Below are 19,814 nucleotides of genomic sequence, written 5' to 3' on the forward strand. Positions count from 1 at the left end.
GGTAATTTATTTGTGTAACTGCGCCCACTTTTGGTCTGCGCCTAGCGGAGCCACCGACGGCACCACTCTAGTTACGGCTCTGGCATTTTTTAGTTTACCATTTCTTTGATTAGCATTTTAAAGCATGCGTCCAAAACGAAAAATTGTCATTGTTATAATAATGAAATGAAATGTAGAAGTGGCTAAAATTAATATTGACTTATTCATCAGATTAAAACATTAAAAACCAATGGAAAGTAAAATAAGGATTCACGTGGCGCCATACAACCGGCGCAAAACTTGTCACGATTAGGCGCGTGCGCATTCTAGTTGATTAACTACTGCGCAAGTGAATGCGCATGCCGAAAAAAACTATTAGGTTAAAGTTTGGTTGCAGCTGCAGCTGTCAAACACGAAATATTTACTATTAGAAAAATGTTTGTTTTGGATAAATTACGATATTTCGATGCATACCCGAAAGTCCTTGAGGATTTTGACAGTTTTCGAGTCAAAACTTCTGGTGGAGCGATCGGTAAATACTTTTAACCTCCCTTAATTATCATTCATGTCAAGCCTTTCACTTATACAATTTTATTATCGTCTGCTTTTTGACGTTATATTCCTATTCTATATACAAATTGTTTAAAAATGAATGACTTGAATCAAATATGTTTTCATTTTTTTTTCAAAAAGAATGTTATAAACATGCCACGTGGCAAATATCAAGATAACCTTGAAAATAATCTTACTGGGCATTGTTTTTATTTTTTTTCTGTATTATATGCGCAGATTTGTAATTAAAATTCTAGTCAAAATGTAAAATCACTATAGAATTTTAAACCTATCAATAAATCTAATGATTTTTTAAATGATTTTTTAATGATTATTTTTAGTTACTATTGTAAGCACGATTATTATGGTTCTGCTCTTCATTTCTGAGCTCAATGACTTCCTCACACCTGGAGTAAATGAAGAATTATTTGTGGATACCTCTAAAGGATCTAATCTAAGAATTAATTTAGATATTATTATACCTAGGATATCCTGTGATTGTAAGTACAATAATATCCTTTGTACCGATTTTAATTTAATTGACATTTGTACCAAAAATCTTCTTTGTTTCTAGTGTTATCTTTAGATGCCATGGACACAACTGGGGAACAGCATTTACATATAGAGCATAATATTTTTAAGAGGCGATTAGACTTAAACGGCAGACCAATTGAAGATCCAAAAAAAACAGGTGTGTATTAATTTTTAACCACATAGTTGAATTTTCAAGCAAAATAGATGCATTTTCTATAAAACGGTTGAATTTGATTAATAAAAAAATATAGTCAAGTTACTTTCTATTATTTTTATTTTATTATTTAATACTTTATTTTAATTTGATTTAAAAAGACTTAAACAAATTAAAAAATGCTTTTGTCATTAACACAGAACCTGGAAAAGTCTTCGAATTTTGAAAACGGACAGACGTCTTTGATTAAATTAAAATCGTTCCATTTTTGACGAATATTTTACCTTTTGAAAGAGAAAAATTATTTTTATTCTTCAAATTTTGCATTAAAAACGATGGTATTTTTGCAATTTTCAAGATAAATTGTTCATTTCAATTTAGCTAGTTTTTTTAACTCGTAGAGACCTCGGGCTCGCTTTAGGGATCAGAAATACTTGAAATAATATCACAAATTAAAAAAAATATATATTGGCATATAAATTTTCAAGTATTAAAAATGAACTTTTATGTTTATTTAAAATTTTATTCTTCAGTCTAGAATTGATCATAATTCCTATTTAATTACCGCAAGATTTACATTGTTTCCCCCTTTTCTAATTTTTCGGCTTAAATGTGAACTGAATTAATAAAATCTAGCACGAAAATCAAACTATTTTTAGTTGAAAGTTCATTCCTTTCGGTTAAAAAGTCAGCTATTCATTTTTTGGTTCAAAATTAAATTATTTTTTGAAAATATAATTTCCTTGAAAACTCTTACTGTTTTGTTGAAAATTCGTCTTTTTGGGTTAAAAATTCCACAATTGGATTGCATTTTTTTCTTACTTGACTAAGAAATTCTTATTTGATTGAAAATGCAATTTTTTTGTGAAACACTCATCTTTTTTATTTTAAAATCTAACTCTTTCTTTAAAAAATTAATCTTTCTTTTTTTATTGAAAATTAAATTTTTTTAATTTATATTTTCGGGTTGAAAATTCAAGTTTTTTGGTAGAAAACTCGTATTTTCGGGTTAAAATTTCGATAATTTGGTAGAAAATTAAACCGTTTAGTTAAAAATTTATGCATTTTGTTGAAAATTCATCTCTTTAATTTGGAAATTAAACTTCTTGGGTAAAAGTTGAAAATTCAACACTTTTGTAGATAATTGAACTGTTTAGTTAAAAATGTATGAATTTGTTAAAAATCCTTTTTTTACTTAAAATCATAAAATTGTTATTGTAATGGGTCTATCGATAAATGTAATGCGTTAAAACAAAAAATCTTGTTACGTTTTCTTTGTTATCCCGCGACAAAAAAACTCAGTCCGTCTCGCATGTTTATTACCTACCACTTTGCAAAAAATTTATTTTCTCCTTAAAATTTTAAAATATTTGCAAAAAATATAAAAATGTTTGTTATTTAAAAAAAAAAAGACGTCCCTCCTTATTTTGTTAGTTTATTAAATTCTGTGTCTAATAAGCACAAGTTGAAAATAAAATATCAATTTAATAAAAAGATATCATAGTTTTGGATAATTTTAAAAGCAAGTCCTTACAGTATTTTGCTTAATTTTTAAGATATTTTTAGAATTTTTTCCCTCGGGTCAAACTTGGTACAAAATAGTCGCAATATTTCAAATAATGACTGTACTCAGCAAATAGTGTACAAAAATTCAAAAGAATATTTTTATAAATATTACTGAAATTGATTAAAATATGATAAATAATGAATGAAAAAAAAATGTTTCTGAGCATTTACAAAATCTAGGGACAACATTCTAAAAATCTTCATAATTTACAAAAATAATGAGCAAACTTACCTTTAAAATTAATCCAAGCACTTTAAAAGATGTTAATTATTTCAAAGTTATTCCAATTTCGAAAAACAGTTTGTTAATGTTATAAAAGTTAAGGCGGTTTAACAATAGCTTAAAAAACAGGTATGTAGATCATTTAATTGGGTAATGTACAATAGTTTTTCTGGAAATTATATTGCAAACAATACAATGCTCTGAAGTTTGAGTTCAGATTTTGAACAGAATTCCGAAATCCGACTTCTGTAAGAAAACTGTCAATTGATATAAAAAACGAAATAAAAACTACTAAAATCTATAAATTAAAGAATTAAAAGTTGTGCAATTTCAAATTAGAGCCGCAGCAATTACAACAAATTTTTAATGGAACTCGTTCAAAATTGCATAAAACTCAGTCATTATCCAATCCAACTGCCATTGTGCAAATAATGAAATGACTACGCCAATATATTAATTAAAACTGAAAATTATACTAAAGTTATTGCATTTTTTCGCCCATAATTTTTAAAATTTATTTAAGGTTTTATTTTTCTAATTGATTAATTCTCTTTTTCCAACAGATATTATGGATCCTAGGAAGTCAACCGAAAAGGTATAAATAATTGTAATAAATTTTAAAAGAAAAGCGTACCATTATCTTTCCTTATGCAAAACTGACCAATAATTTGAAACTACGCTATTTAATTTTCATTAACAAGTATAAATAAAATGTAATATTTTTTAAAGTCAGTGCAGAACGCGACGGAAGATGAATGTGGAGATTGTTACGGAGCAGCTGACGAATCAATGGGCATCATGTAAGTAAATTCTCTACTCCTTATAAATATAAATAAAACTCAACATGAAATAAATTCTCATGAATTAAAATGGTAGATGTTGCAACACCTGTGAAGAAATCAAAGAAGCGTACAAACTGAGAAAATGGGCGATAAGGGATCCCGCAGAATTCAAGCAATGCCAGAACGACAGGTCAGTGGAAGCAATGAAACACGCTTTCACTGAAGGATGTCAAATTTACGGTAAAATGGAAGTCAATAGAGTTGGTGGTAGTTTCCACATTGCGCCAGGCGAGAGTTTTTCCATAAATCATGTACACGGTAAGTTATAAAAAGTCGAGAAAGAAGGTTATGTCTGCCAGACGGATTATTTTGTAACATTTTAATATAGAATCTTTTATGAATGAAATAAGAAAATTTAAAATTTATATTAACAAATTGGTAATTTATTATTCATAGGGCTGCCCACAGCCTAATTTATTTTGAAAAAGGAATTCAAGATAAATTAATAAGAATTTACGGTGAATTCCAAGTATATTGCAAAAAAAATATTAAAAAATTTCTTCACATCTTTGACACCCAATGAAATAATTAACTCCTTGTGAATAAATTCTTTAAAATCTATTTAAATATTATAAAATCCCGTCAAATTCTATGAGATCTGATTACATTTCCTAAAATCCTCGAAAATTTATTTAAATACCTCAAGAGCTTTTAAAAGCCTTTCAACTCATTAAAATCCTCGGTAATCTGATAAAATCCGTTGGAATATATAAAAACATTTGAAAACCTTGTAGGTTCTGAGCAATTCGATGCCAAATCATCTGAAGAATTTCATCTATTGTTAGTAATATTGATAAAATTCTAATATAAAAACCCTAAAATAATTTTTGAGAAAAAAAATGCTAGAACTTTTTGATTTTTTCAAATACAATTTTTTAAACTGAATTTTTTATTTGTTTAAATTTTTTTAGGTAGCTTACAGTGAGCTTTACAACCCCTGTAAATATAAAAAATGATATCTCCCTTATTTCTGCAGAAGTAATTTAAAATTTAGGCCGTAATGGTGTGAAAAGCCATGTAAACAATAGACGGATATTGGACTAGTATGCATGAACTTCAGAGCTCAGACCCATTTTTATTTTAAAGAGCTTTTAGTGGACATTGTAAACTTCAGGGTGAACGTTTTAATCGAAGAAAAAAATTCCCGGTCATTTTCCGATTCGCAAACAATTTTCCTGGTAAATATAATTTAAAAAATCGAGCTCTATTTTCAAAAGTTTTCCATTTAACGTAATGAAAAATAAACAACAAATTAAAACATTCAAAGTGAAACTCTTAAATTTCAAATGTTCAAAATTGAAGTTAAAAAGTTTTTAAATTCAAAAAATTTGTATTTAAATTTTCAATAACTTACACTTATAAATTTGAAGGTACTGACAAAATTGAACAGTTTTAATGTTTTAAATTAAATGCTGATAAACTGCAAAATTCAGAATTTTGAACATTCATAAATTATAGAGTTAAAAAATTTAGATCACGTTTCAAAAATATAAATCATTAACAATAACATTAACAACATTTTTAATTAAATTTTTTTAACCTAAAATTTCTTAAATTAGAAGTTAAATTATTTTCATTTTAAATAGTTTAAGCATCCTCGAAAAGCTTTACAATTTTATTTCAAAATCTTGAGAAATATTGAAGTTGTTTAAAAAATTTTTAATTTGAAATTGTTTTTAACATTATTTCAGAAATTCTTTATAATTTTTAAAATGTATGAAAAAATACTATTCGTACCGAAATTTCGGTGTAAATACCGACAACCTAATTTAAAACAAAATGTAGATTTTTGCAGAATTCAAACAAACAGTTTAGAAGCTTTTTAAGAATTGTAAAAGGCTCCAAAAGAATAAAAACATTTTCTTAATATTCCTAGGAAAATTGAAAATGATTTTTCATTTTAAAAAATTATTTAAACAGAATATTTAAAAAGATTTTAATAGATTGCCAGAATTGTCGAAAAAGACCCTAGAAGATTTTAAGGATTTAAAAAAATTTTGCAGCATTTTCTAAAAATTGTAGGAAAAATTCTATTCATTTAAAAATATTTTTAGAAATTCTGAAAAAAAAATGTTCACATACTTCGTTTAAAATACTTGACATCATATTAAGTTTAAAATTAATTTGGAATCTTTTCAAAACTTCAAAATATCTCTTAAAATTACTCCAATTTTGTCTACAAAAAATAAGTGTTAAATTATTATTTTTACATACAAATTCAACAATTTCGTTTATAAATTGAACATTTTTTTAAGTAGGACAATAAAAATTGTAACGTTATAAGTTTAAAACCTTTTCGAAATTTTAACAATTCCAAGCTTTCTATGTCAAATATTTCTAAATGTTAAATAATTTTTTTTTCTTAATTAAAGCATTTCAAATTAAATGGGTTAAAAAGTGAATCATTTAGACTGAAACAATATTTTTAATTTAATAAAAGCCTTTAATTACGAATATATTATTATTAAGTTATTTTTAAGTGGAAAATAGTTTATAAAGTCTCAATCGTACCTTTACATTTTTTTAATTGCAGACTTTCGAATTGAAACAGTAACAATCTGGAAATTCTTCAACTTTGAACGAGTTTAGAAACGTTTTATCAAATAAATTATGGTTCAGTTTTAATACTTAAAGTACAGATCCATTTTAAAAATTATTTATTTATATTGACAGTTGATAAAATAATACTGTTTTCTTATCAAAAAAATTCAACTTAAAATGCTTTTAAGTTTTAATTGTGTAAGTCTTTAAAACTGCACTCTAAAATCCTTTAAATTAAAAATATACGCTTAAAAATAAAAATCCAAAATGACGAATTTTTAAAGTAAAAGATTTTTTAATAACGCATTGTAAACTGAATGATATAATTGAAATAGATATCAATTCAACTAATTGTTTTAAAAACTGCTGAAATCAAACTTTGATAGATTTTTCTTCTGAAAATTTGTAAAAATTCCCAGTCATTCCTGATCATTTCTCGGTCCAGCAGCCACCCTTACACAGTATATAAAAAAATTGAAGAAAATCGAAAATGGATTTTCTTCAAAAATTCAGTTTCAAAATTTGTTTCTAAAAAATCTAAAACATTAAGCAAAATTTTAAAGTGCGTCTTATTACAAATAATTTTTTTTAATACTCATAACCTAGATGAAATGCTTCTGATAATTTGACATGGAATTGCTGTTCTACTAATTTTCTACCTATCTTCCAAAATTCTTTATAAGTCCATGAAAATTCGTTATATCCCTTAAAATCATTCAAGTCCTTTGAAATTCCTTGAACAATTATAATCATTTGAAAATACCTTAAAAATATTTTCAAATACCCTAGAATATTTTTAATTCTTTTGAAATATTTCGAAATCCCTTGAAACTTTTCAAAGCTCTTGGAAATTCCTTGTATGTTTGAAAAAACTCTAAAATCTTCAAAATCCTTTGGAGCGTCTTCAAATTATTGAAATCTATCAAAAATTCGTTTGAATCTTACATAATACCCGAAAACATTTCAGATCTGTTAAAACTTTTTGAAACCCGTGAACATTCCTTTGCATTTTTTAAAATACCCTTAAATATTTCAAAAGAATTCAAGAAAATTCAGAAATAGGTATAGACCTGCATTGAATAGTGGTTTACCCACGGGTTGATTTACTGAAAAAAAGATGACTAAAGTGATCTTTTCATTTTAAAAAGTTACTAAAAATGAGGGAGCCCTGATTATTCTTGACAGTTACTATAGTACTTATAATGCTTCTGACAAAAGTTTTCATTTCCTCGGTCTGGTAATTATAATTATTTTTAAAATTGCAGTGTCCCAACTCAGAATTCTACTTTTTTGGTAAAATTCCCAGTTCCATGCTAGAATTAGTTTTTTCTCCCGAAAATTTCTCGTTCCAAATAAGAATAATTTTTTATTCGAAAATTCCCGGCCAAAGTCAAAATTGTAATTCATTAGGAAAAATGTACTCTTTAAATTCCGAAAAATGATAATTCCTTTGGAAACTTCCTTGTTTTAGATCTAAAATATTTTTGTTTTGAAAATTCTTGGATCCAATTCATTATACTTCTAATCAGAATTATAATTATTTCCATACATTCTCTGTTTAAAGTCAGAATTATAAATTCTTTTAGAAATTTCCCTTTTCAAATTTATAATTATGGACATCTCTTCTTTTTCAAGTAGAAATAATTGTAATTCTTTTGGGAAATTCCTAGTTTTAGATCTGAATTGTACTTATATATAATTTTTTCGGAACATTTCCTGCTCCAGCTCAAAACAATAAGTTTTCCCAAAAATGCACTGTTCACTTCACATTATAAGGTGAACCGACCATTGCTGGGACAGTTACGAAAAGCTAACCCACATAAACACAATTTTAAAAAGGTTAATTAGAATTTTTTGTACAAAAACCATTATAATAAGTGGCTCATACATTATTTGATTTATTAGAACAGAAAATACATCATTATTGTTATATTTAATTAATATAAATGGATATTTTTAAGCTAGTCAGATCGCCCATCAGTGGGACAAGAATTTTGGGGTATATCCTTAAGTGGGACACAAAGTAAGCCAATACTGGGACAAGGAAAATCCAATGTGGTTTGTCAAAATAAAATCGTATAATTAACTTACAATTGTAGAGTACATTAAAAAGCAAGAATGGATTGTTATAAATCATAAGGAATTTATTGGCTTATATTTTTTAATAAAATTAATATGAACATGTTAACATTTTTCTTTCCAAAATAACAATATATTATTAAATTACATTCATTAATATTAAAAATATTGTTTATAAGCTCCACGCTTGACGTTTAATTGATTATTTATTCTAAAAAAGTTGTTCAAAGTAGTTTATTGAAACCTCTAATTCTAACTTCAAATTTTGCCAATTTCTTAGATAAGTAATTTAATAGTAAATCATAAATTTGATTTTTAATAAAATTAGTAAGTATGCATTAACATTTAATATTGTACATTAATATTAAATATGATAAATATTAATAAAATTAATATTATCGATTTGCTTGCAAATTTAACTGTTTGGTTGTACATTTTCATATAGAATTCATCTTAATTAAAATTAGTACATAAATTGAAAAAAAGTATTCAAACAAGTTCAATTATCTTTGGTTAAAAATTTTATTATTTGGTTGACATTTTCATTGACTGAAAAATCTTTTTGATTAATATTTCACCTAGTTTGTTGAAAATTCGTCTTTTTGGTTCGAAAATTGATCTTTTTAATTTTGAATTTTATATTTTTAGCAAACCTGCAACTGTCAGGTTGAAATATTTGTTCTTTTTTTAATAAAAAATCTTATTTGGTTGACAAATCATATCTTTTGGTAGAAATTTTATCTGTTTTTATTACAATTCGAACTGTTTGGGTGAAAATTCGTTTATTTTTAAAATTAATTTAATTGTTTTTAATTTATAATTAAAAAACTTTTTGTTGAAATATCAACGATTATATTTTTTGATTAGAATTCACCTTTTTGGTAGAAATTTCTTTTTTTTTTAATTCAACAATTTGTTAGAAATTTGAAGTATTGGGTTAACCAACAAAGGTGAATTCTGATTAAAAAATATAATAGTTAATATTTCCATCAAAAAATATTTTAATTACAAATTGAACGCAGTTGAACTAAAACAGAACGAAAAAAAAGAATTTTCAATAAAACTGTATAAAACCTCAATCTGAACTGATTAATTTTAAGTCACAGTTGCATTTTTGCTCATGAAAGATGAAATTCACATAATTAAAAACATACATTTAGAACCAAACAGACGAATTTTCAATAAAATAGTTCAAATATTAATAAAAAAAAATTTTCAGTCAAGAAAGAAAAAAATTTCAACCAAACTGTTGAATTTTCAATTTAAAAAGACGAGTTATCTTCAAAACAGTTATATTTTTAATTCACAAATATAAATTTTCAACAGAAAAGTTAATTTACTTAATTTATTTAAAACAGTAAATAGATAATATTAATCTCATTATTATTTATAATAGTTAATATGAAATTTGTATGCATACTTACTAATTTTTATTGAAAACTTAAATTTATAAGTTACTGTTAAATTACTTACCTAAGCAGTTGGCAAAATTTAAGCTTAGAATTGGAGGTTTCAATAAACTACTGTGAACAACTTTTTTGGAATAAATAATCAATTGAACGGCAAGTGTGGATATTATAAACAATGTTTTTAATATGTCACTAACACAATACTGCGAATTATAATTGAAAATACGGCAAAAGTGACCGTCTCAGTAATGGAAACGCAATTGTGCAACTCACGTTGAAGTGTCCGAAACTGAGTCAGCGACAACTTGTCTCGGTTCAGGCATCTTCATCAAGAATTTGTCCAAATTCTATTTGTTCTATTCTATTTGTCAAAAATTCTATTAGTGAAGGAATTTTCAATGATACAAGGCTATTAAAGTTATGTGGAAATTTTTGAAACACAAAAAATGGCGAATTTGGCAGAAGGTCATTCGCAGCTTTTGAGGAGTATTTTTTATTATTTTTTACTAATTGTGTAACTTGCCAGAACAAAAATAAATAGTGGTAATAAATTCAAAAGACCTTCAAAATTAATAGAAAATTTGTACTTTTATGACTTTTGTTGGATTATAAAAGATACTTAACGATATTTATTATTGACCCAGTATTGCACATACTTTTTACGTTGTCCCAGTAATGGTCGGTTTACCTTACTTCTTTTTTTAATTTAGGTCTAAGCCAGAATTACAATTATTTTGGAACATTTCAAAATCTAAATCTAAATTATAATTGTTTTCAAAATTACCTTTTTTAAATTCAAATTTTCAAAATATCCTGTTCGAAATCTTGATTTTAGTTTCTATATTTGTATTAAAAATGTAAATCTTTCTCTTCTTGCTTCAATGAAACATGCATGTACAATTTCCTAAAAATACTAATTTACGCGTCTGTGTGTATGTTGCATTTAAAGTTTTTAAAGACTATAAAAATGTCAAAAATTTTTTTTAAAAATGCAAACCGCATCGCTAATATTGTCGAAGTTATCGACAATAAAGTATATTTTATTGTTCATTTCGTGGTTGAACAGACAAAAAGTAATAAAATATCAAATTCCAAGTTTTTTCGCGGTGAAAAACATTCCCGACCTGTCCCCGGTTCCCCGGGCAGCTAGACATCCTCAATAGAAAGGACTTTTGTGTAAAAACTTATTTTTGTCCTTTCAGTGCACGATGTTCAACCATATTCTTCTTCGCAATTTAACTTGACGCACATAATACGTCATTTAAGTTTCGGAGTAAACATACCAGGGAAAACAAACCATATGGACAACACCACGATTATAGCTACAGAAGGTAGGCCCATCCTTGAATATATTTTATTACAAAATTCATCATAGAGTTTTCAATAAGTTGCTTCCCTGCCTATAATTAATATACACAATGCTGTCCTTGTACTAACACCTTATGCCGGATCCGATCGCCATAAACGTCCCAAACGTTCCTCCACTTTGTACCATAATCTTTCCCATGTTGTTTACCAATTCCCTTCCCCTCATGCCAGACCTGATGATTAAAAAGGAATTATTTTTTTTTAATTCTGTAGATGGCATTTAATCCTAAATATGCTTTGTCTTTAAAAATACATCGACTGATAAAATTAGAGGCAAAATTTGAATAGGTTTGTTTAGAAAAATGTTAGTACAATTTTTTCTGATGCTGGAAGTAAATTTGACTATAGTGTTTTTGGAAAGTTTCATATTAAAATATTCAGTAGTTTAGGAGCAGGAATGATTTCAATTTATGAGAATGCTCGAGTTGTAGAGTTCAATATAGGTTTAGGGGAACGTACACTCTAGAATTTTATATAAAAATTCTAAATGAAAAAAGACTTAATTCTCTCCAGGGAAAATTGCAACCGGGCCCTTAATTTTATTCAATAATTTATCAATAATGATGCCCATCATTCGAATCCAGTATATTTAAGGTTAATAATAAAGCAATTGATTTTAAATTATAGCAATACAAAAATGAAATTAAGATGAAACTAATAAAATAAAAAACATTGCCACTTTCAATATTACTAATACTGATGTATGAAAAATGTTCTTTTCACCATAATGTACAAACATACAGTTTTAAAGATTAAATATTAGTCTCTAAGAAAAGTATAGAAAGTTACTTTACTAGCTAGTAAATAGAAAAAATAATCTTCAAGTCGTCTTGATTAGATTTTAAAATGTTCTTTGTTTTATTCCATATGCTAGTACCAGGAATTAATTAATAGGCATACATTAGATCAATATTTTGTTCGAGATGATTTTGCACATTCATTGTTAACGGCATCTGAATTTAATTTTAATATATCAACTAGCCAGAATCAAGGACAATTTGATCGATCAATTAGTTTCAATTTAAACATACAGTCAACAATTTTAAATTGAAAAATTAAATTACTTTTTCTATAATAAATATTTCATTCTAAAATATGCCACGTGAGCTAAAATAAAATGCGAGGCAACAGCGTTTTTTTATTGAACAGAAGAAAATTATATCAAACTATTTATAGAATTAAAAGTACCTGAGAGCTGAGAATCCTCCGAAAATTGCTCCAGAGGCTAAACCTACACAGAATCCCATGGTAAAGCCCATTTTTACTCGGTCCCAACAGCTCGGGCCATGTTGGTAACCTCCTGCGATAACCGGCATTATAACCTAAGAAATAACAGACATATTTTTACTAAAATAACTTTCCAGTGACTTTCTGACAATCAGAGTCCACACTTTTGACATACAATTTCATATTCGCAGAAAAAGATGACGCAGTTTTGCAATTAATTTTTTAGGCAATGTAACGAAAGTTATAGGTACGAGTGATAGAAATTGCCATTTAATTATCACTCCATCAACTTCCTGATTATTCGAGCAATTCAATCAAAATAGAAATTAGCACTACTTACTCTAAATAGACTTAAATATTTCGCCTTTAATTATTTTCAAAATATAACATGCGACACACTTTTTACGGTCGATTAGATAGCCGCCATATTGATTTATTCCTTAGTGAAAAATATGAATGAGAAAAAACTAGAGTTAGGTTGGTGTGCCTGAAAATGTTACTAGTCACTGGATGCGCTGCGGGAAAATTTAAATTACAGTTCTTTTATTTGAGAAATAAATTTTAATAAAAAATATAAGTGTCGATTGATTATTTACTTTTGAAAGTGTTTTGAACACTAAAATTAGTATTATAAGTTTGGAGTTTAATTGATATAAATATAATTTTCCTATGATTCTTGAGAAATTTTAAAAATATTTTTGAAGATTTCAGATGTGTCGAAAAAGAATCTTCAGAATTTAAATAAGAGGACAAATTCGAGCAAGCTTAAAATATATTGAAGTCTTTTAGAAGTTTTGAAAAAAGTATTTGATACATTTTCGAAAATCTTTTCAAGATTAAAAATATTTTTAATAATTTTAAACCTTCTAAAATTCCTATATATCTTTAAAATTAAAAACTCACCAATAAAGTCTCCACAATTTTAAAAATATTTTCTTTAAATTAATTGTTCAGACTAAAAAATTATCCTAAATATTCCCAGGAATCTAGAGAAATTGTTTTGATCATTTTGAAATTTAAAAAGCTTCTTTTTCAAAATCCTCCAAAATCTATAATTGTTTGAAATCTGAAATTTTACCATTTCTTTTTCAATTTTCGTATAGAATTCATTTTTCAAACTAAAATCCACATGTTATTTTTCTCACGAAACCTTTCAAAAATCTTAAAAAGCTTCATAATTTTTTTTTTCAAACTCTTTAAAGATCTTTTCAAGGTTTGAATTATTTTCGAATCTTCTCAAAACTTCTGAAACTTTTTTATTTCTTTTGAAAAAATTCAGTTTCTTTAAAAATTGTGTATGTCCTACAAAATTAAATAGTTACTTAATCAATTAATTAAAAATCTTGCAGATTATTTTTTGATATATTTGAAATTTTGAAAACTTGAAATTAAATCTAAATGATTTCAAATTATTTTAGAAATCTTATTATCAAAACCAGCAATTTCCTTTATCGGTACCCCTAAAAATTCTTAAAAAGCTTTTAAATTTATTGTTGAATCTGCAAAAATCTTCTCAAGATTTCAATTATTTTCGAATCTTTCACAAAACTTCTACATTTCTTTTGAAACAATCTTGAAAATTTCCGTTTTGTCAAACATTTTTTTTAATCTTCTCAAAATTTTAATGATTTAAATACTGTTTAGAAACTTTTACAATTATTAAATATCTTTTGAAACAGTTCAGTTTTACTGAAAATTTAACAATCCTACACAAAAATGTCCTGAAACCCTCCAGATTGTTTTTTGACATATTTTGAAATCTTCAAAACTTAAAGTTTATCTTTTAAAATGAAACCTAAATAATTAAAAAATTTTCCAACAAATCTTATTGTCGGTATCAGCATTTCGTAAATTAATATTGTTTAAGTTTTTATCTACAATTCAATTCTTCTTACATCTTTAAACGTGTGAAAACTTGGACAATTATACGGTGGTAGGGACATGTTAAGAAGATAATTATTTCCCAATATCAAAAAGTAATTTACAATGAAAATCTTCTTGTTTATCAATAATGTCCAGAAGCATTTACAAATCAATTTTATCATGAAATAAAATTGCTTATTTGGAAATCTTGAGTTGGAAAATTGATTGTACAGAAATTCGTAATCTTTTTTAATAGATAAACAAACTGAAAATAGGCATTAAAATTCATATTAACACAGTTTCACAACCAGTCAGGTTTTCCACAGCAATGTGTCCGATATTTTAGAGATATTTGGTAACATCATTTTTTTATGTAGGGTCAAATTGAAAAATTGATCTGAAAATAATTTCGAGTACTAAATCAATGTTTCTTTTTCAGGAGCAATGATGTTTCACTACTACATCAAAATCATCCCAACCACTTTCGTTCGTCAAGACGGTTCCACGCTTTCCACAAATCAGTTTTCAGTAACGAGACATTCTCGACATATATCCCCGATGAGTGGAGATTCAGGAATGCCAGGAATATTTTTTAACTACGAATTGAGCCCATTGATGGTGAGGTACACAGAAAAGGCAAAGTCGTTTGGCCACTTTGCAACAAATCTTTGTGCAATTATCGGTGGAGTTTTCACAGTTGCTGGACTTATTGATACCTTCCTCTACCACTCCATCAGAGCGATAGAAAAGAAAGTTGAATTAGGAAAATTTAGCTAAAATTGAAACTGTCAATGTGGTGACGAATTCAATAATGAATAAATCTTGTATTCAAGATTTAAACCAGGATTTACTGCATAATCCAACGTGATCAGTGCTCAGATTCCGAACATTCGAATCGCAGTCTAGTTTTATTTAAAGAGTGCTCTTTGTAATTATGAAAGTATTACATAAACTATTTATATAATTATTTGAATATCTGCGATTGATGCAGGTGATATATTGTACAATATGAAACGCGAAATAATTTTATTTAAATCTTAACTGAGATCGTGTTTTTTTAAGTCCGTTCAAGTCTTCCCTACATTTCGAAATTCCTTTAATGAAAATTATTTTAGTTCTTGATTCTCATATGGTGAGTAAAAAATGAATTTTCAAAATATTTTTGCTTTCAGCTACTTCTCGAACCTTTGAAAAAATGATGGCCGATTTTAAATAAATTCTTAAGGGAATTATCGAGCTTAAAAGTATATTGAAGATATAAAAGTTATGTACATTCGTATAATTACAAAGATTTCAGAAACAAATTGTATGTTAGAACTGATGTGTCTGCTGCATTTTTACAAAAATCGGCATCCGTTCCACTGACGAGAGTTTTCGGTGATATGTACATAGGTTTCAGTGGATCGTACTGCGCCTTTTTCAGTTCCGTTAAAAATTTATGTCGAGTTTCAAGCCTGCTTTTTCGACAAAGGAGGATTTGAGGTTGCTCGGCGATTATTTCGTGAGTCAGTTGCATGGTGTTATGCGCGTAGTCGAAAGTCTCAACCAGATTTTTTCTACCTGAAAAATAAACTTCCTGTATTAGTTGTAATTGTTTCTTTTTGTCTTATTTAAAATCTATGTTATAGTGAGCCGAAAATAAAAAAATTTGAAAATCGAAATTGACTAGTGCTAAAAAGTGGCTACGTTTTATTACAAATAAAAATCTCTAATGACTTTGAAATCTAAAATGGTACTACGGTGTCGCAATTGGAGAAACAATTTGAAATGTTGAGAATTTAAATCAATATTCCTCTGGGTACGAAAATTGTAATAATTACTTTATGTATATTTTATCGTATTGAATGCTAATAAAAAATAAAAACTCAAATTAATAACTTTTTTTTTTTTTTAAATAAAATTATTTATATGAAAATGTAACTATTTGGTATAAAATTACCTTTTTTGTTTAAAAAACTTATTTCGTAGAACATTTGTCTTTTTGGCTTCGCAATTCAATACTTTTATTGAAAATTGGCGTTTTTTGTTAAAAAATTCTACTTTTTGGTTGAAAATTTACTTATTTGGTTAGGAATTAATCGTTTTCGATTAAAAATACACCTGCTCGGCTGAAAGTTCAACTAATTTGTTAAACAATAATTTATTAAAATTCAAATCTTTGGCTAAAATTTAAACTTCTTTTGTTGAAAATTTTTTTGTCTTGATTAAAAATTAATTGCTCTAACTTCTAACTGAAAATTTAATTCTTCCATTTTTGGTAGGAAGTTTATCTTTAGTAATATGAGAAATGAACTATTTGATAGAAAATTCAAGGATTTTATTCAAACATCATCTTTTTTTTTTTAGGCAATTAATCTCGTTTGTTGAAAATTTATTTTTTTCATTGAGGATTCAACGATTTTGTTAAAAAAAATTTGTTTCGTTTAATTCAACTGGTTGAAAATTTGTCTTCCGGTAGTACCCACGTTTGTATGTCATAAATTTAACGTAGTAAATTCGTTCCTGGTTGAAAATTAATCTTTTTTTGTTAGAAAATACTTTTTTGTTTTTGTTTTCTTGAAAAGTATTTAACGTCAACTGTCATCTGAAAATGATTCTTTGGCTTGAAGATTCAGTTATTTGTATTAAAATGCAAGTGTTTTTGGTTGAATTTTAATATTTTTTGTTTGAATATTTAACTATTTTGTTGAAAATTCGTGTATTTTGCTTTAATGATCAACTGCTTATTTACTAATGGAACTGGTTAAAAATTAATTTTTTGTTTTTGCAAGTCTGACGAGTTTGAAGTGTTTCATACTGAAATCAAAATGGTATTTATATTAATTTTATTTGAAAGAATTTTTCCTTTATTTTTGTGAAAAATCGATCTATTTTTCCCATCTTCAGAGAATTTTGGGCAACGTTACTTTCAGGGGGTAGGGGAACATAAGATAAAAGTATGGGCATCAACAAGGGGGGCTGAGGAGTCAAAAATAGGCAAAAAGATTGTAAGGTAGTTTATGGATGGCCTCTTATTAATTGTAATAGTAATTCTAAGTAATATCTTTGTTCCAAGTCTAAACTGAGAATAAATATCATTAATGGAAATGGCAAATCAGGATTTATAGTTAAGTTGGGGCAATTATTTTTATTTTCTACTTCAGTGATGTACCCTTTTAAACAAAAATTCTTTTAACGTATATTCATGATTGAAATATTTAGATTTGAGGTTTCATCTGCTGTCCACAGATTATATTAATAAAATTCTTACATTTTGTCCACAGCCGCGGACTCTTCATCAACATCTTTTTCCTCAGAGAAAACTGAAATCCCATCTCTTTCTGTATCGCAAATGATTTATTTTCTATTGCTGCCATACTGTAGGTAATGAGCTTCGGCAATTTAACTGTAAGTAATCGAACTTCAGGACCCTTTAATTTAAAATTATTTTGAAAGTAACCAAGTCTGGTGTCAATTGATTTTGTGCTGTAGGAAATCCACTGTGGATTTTTCGTAAGGATCGTTGATATCATCCGAGGATTAAACTGATGTGCTCTCAAGTATCGTATCCTAGTGTGAAGATCATCCAAATCCACGTTGAAAATAAAAGGATTTTTTGTGATAAAAGCACCGAGTTCATTAGCCGGGACTCCGGAATAATGCAAAAACTGAATGTAAGGTTTGACATCTTTTTCAAAATCAAGACTGACCAATTTTTTTGCTATTTCTGCCTTTCTCTCAACTTTCCACAACTCTACTCCAAGTTTCACGAACTCCTGAACAGTGGGATTTTTGTCGGCGAAACTAGCTATATTAAAACTTGGAACAGGATTGGTACCAAGGTCAGACAAATCTTCTGTACTGGGATCCAAAGCTTTTGGTAATTTCGGAGTGAAACCATGAAGAGACTCGTCAGAGTAAAAATCTTCTCTGTGAATTTCGAAACGAGAATCAAATTCGTCATCCTCTTTCTCGGTATCATATTTTGGAATTAAAGCTACACGATTGCCGACATTTGGATCTGAAATAGTCCTGAGCACTGGTGTTTCTTCTTCATTGTTAAGAGCACTTACACTTCGTGTTTGTTCGTATATTATTTGTTTCTTAACTGGTAAAACACGACTTGAGCATTGTCGAAAGATAACCTCACTTTTCAGTCCATGTTCCAGAATCAATTTTCGCCCAAGATTCACGAAAACTGGGTATTTAAACAGAACCATTTTAGCAAAACATTAAGCTTCAGAGTTAAAGTTCAATCAGGATCATAATCCTGAAGTTTTTGGTGAAAAAGTCGGTTATAAATTGTACGAAAATCTGAAACTGGGAAGGACGTTCCGATCTGATGAAAATATTGAAAAACACAAGAGGAACATAACCTATCAAATTCGTGACTTGAAAAAAATGAGACACGTAGTGATTTTACATAAAATTGTTAAAATCTCTACGTTTATTGCAGATACTATATCGTAGAGATTCTAGCGAAATTTTGTAAATTTATTACAATTTGCCGTTGTTGTCATAATTTTACATTTTTTCATAAAATTGCGTGAAAGTACAGTCAATATACATTATTTTAGAGTAAAAAAGACTTATTACAGAGTATAAACAATAATAATATATTAATATAATGATATAGATAACGTTAGAAATTATACTGTGCCATCAAATGTTTACTGCCTGTTTCTTCATATAAATGTTAATATTTCGAAAACAGTCGAAGCATTTTGCGAATATAATGACAAAATCATCATATGCATTTAAATAAATTATAATATCTATTTGCGATAAATAAAACAATGGACCTTATGGAAATTTTAAAAAAAGTGCTGAATAATTTATCTTTGAATTCTTAAAAATAACAATCGTAACAATTGAAAGAAGTAGAATTTAAACATTCAACACCACTGTTTTAAATTTAAATTTTATATTAAAATCCTTAATAGCTAAACAATTTTTAAAATAGCAAAGGTTAAAATTGAAATAATGTTATGGTAATAGAATTCAAAATTAAAATTTTGTAAATTATGATTTAGATATTTAAACTTCAACATCTTGTTTTAAAAAATTGTGGTTTCAAACCCTACATTTTCTTTATGATACAACTTTAAATTAAAATTCTGCATAGATAAATAATTAGAAACTAGCAAAGGCTAAAATTGAAACTAGTTGATATTTTGTGAAAAAAAGACAATTGTGAACAGAATAGTTCAATTTTTGTTACCAAAGTAGTTGAGTTTTCCACCAAAAGGCGGTTTTTTAAAAACAGAATTGTTTCATCTCCAAGATAAGTTAAATTTTTAACCTAAAAGATCAATTTTTCACGAAAATTAGGAGTTTGCAATAAAACACATGAATTTTCTTTCTAATATTTGATTTTTAACCAAAAATGAAATAATTTAATTTTCAGTTAAGAAAAATAATATTCAACCATAGAAAATTGCGAATTTTTAACAAAATTATGTCTTTTCAACCGGAAAAATTATTTTTTCAGAATGTAC

The 19,814-nt window shown here is 27.0% G+C and overlaps 3 protein-coding genes across 3 annotated transcripts; 1 reads left to right on the top strand and 2 right to left on the bottom strand.

The window, feature by feature from the left end:
• The first annotated feature begins 356 nt into the window (after positions 1-356).
• On the top strand, positions 357-15,374 carry LOC117167094 (endoplasmic reticulum-Golgi intermediate compartment protein 3). Its single transcript, XM_033351734.1, has 8 exons — positions 357-511; positions 873-1,031; positions 1,106-1,222; positions 3,572-3,603; positions 3,738-3,808; positions 3,885-4,108; positions 11,082-11,210; positions 14,777-15,374. The coding sequence occupies exons 1-8, from the start codon at positions 415-417 to the stop codon at positions 15,112-15,114; spliced, it is 1,167 nt and encodes a 388-aa protein (XP_033207625.1). The 5' UTR covers positions 357-414; the 3' UTR covers positions 15,115-15,374.
• LOC117167095 (reactive oxygen species modulator 1) lies at positions 11,196-12,914 on the bottom strand. The gene is made up of 3 exons (XM_033351735.1): positions 12,815-12,914; positions 12,436-12,569; positions 11,196-11,420 (listed from the first exon to the last, which is right to left on the bottom strand). Exons 2-3 carry the CDS (start codon positions 12,561-12,563, stop codon positions 11,312-11,314), a joined length of 237 nt encoding a protein of 78 aa, XP_033207626.1. The 5' UTR covers positions 12,564-12,569; positions 12,815-12,914; the 3' UTR covers positions 11,196-11,311.
• A 192-nt stretch (positions 15,375-15,566) lies between the features above and the next one.
• On the bottom strand, positions 15,567-18,654 carry LOC117167093 (transcription termination factor 3, mitochondrial). The gene is made up of 2 exons (XM_033351733.1): positions 17,588-18,654; positions 15,567-15,897 (listed from the first exon to the last, which is right to left on the bottom strand). The coding sequence occupies exons 1-2, from the start codon at positions 18,534-18,536 to the stop codon at positions 15,620-15,622; spliced, it is 1,227 nt and encodes a 408-aa protein (XP_033207624.1). The 5' UTR covers positions 18,537-18,654; the 3' UTR covers positions 15,567-15,619.
• Between the last annotated feature and the right edge of the window lie 1,160 nt (positions 18,655-19,814).

This window comes from Belonocnema kinseyi, chromosome 2, assembly GCF_010883055.1.
Source record: "Belonocnema kinseyi isolate 2016_QV_RU_SX_M_011 chromosome 2, B_treatae_v1, whole genome shotgun sequence".
Classification (NCBI taxonomy): Eukaryota; Metazoa; Arthropoda; class Insecta; order Hymenoptera; family Cynipidae; genus Belonocnema; species Belonocnema kinseyi.

Bases quoted from the DNA above. Each gene is read 5' to 3' on its own strand.
- LOC117167094 (XM_033351734.1), top strand. From the start codon at position 415: ATGTTTGTTTTGGATAAATTACGATATTTCGATGCATACCCGAAAGTC. The intron at 3,604-3,737 runs GTATAAATAATT...TATTTTTTAAAG, and splicing joins CTAGGAAGTCAACCGAAAAG to TCAGTGCAGAACGCGACGGA. The intron at 11,211-14,776 runs GTAGGCCCATCC...TTTCTTTTTCAG, and splicing joins CACGATTATAGCTACAGAAG to GAGCAATGATGTTTCACTAC.
- LOC117167095 (XM_033351735.1), bottom strand. From the start codon at position 12,563: ATGCCGGTTATCGCAGGAGGTTACCAACATGGCCCGAGCTGTTGGGAC. The intron at 11,421-12,435 runs GTACTTTTAATT...TTTAATCATCAG, and splicing joins GGAGGATTCTCAGCTCTCAG to GTCTGGCATGAGGGGAAGGG.
- LOC117167093 (XM_033351733.1), bottom strand. From the start codon at position 18,536: ATGGTTCTGTTTAAATACCCAGTTTTCGTGAATCTTGGGCGAAAATTG. The intron at 15,898-17,587 runs GTAAGAATTTTA...TTTATTTTTCAG, and splicing joins TCCGCGGCTGTGGACAAAAT to GTAGAAAAAATCTGGTTGAG.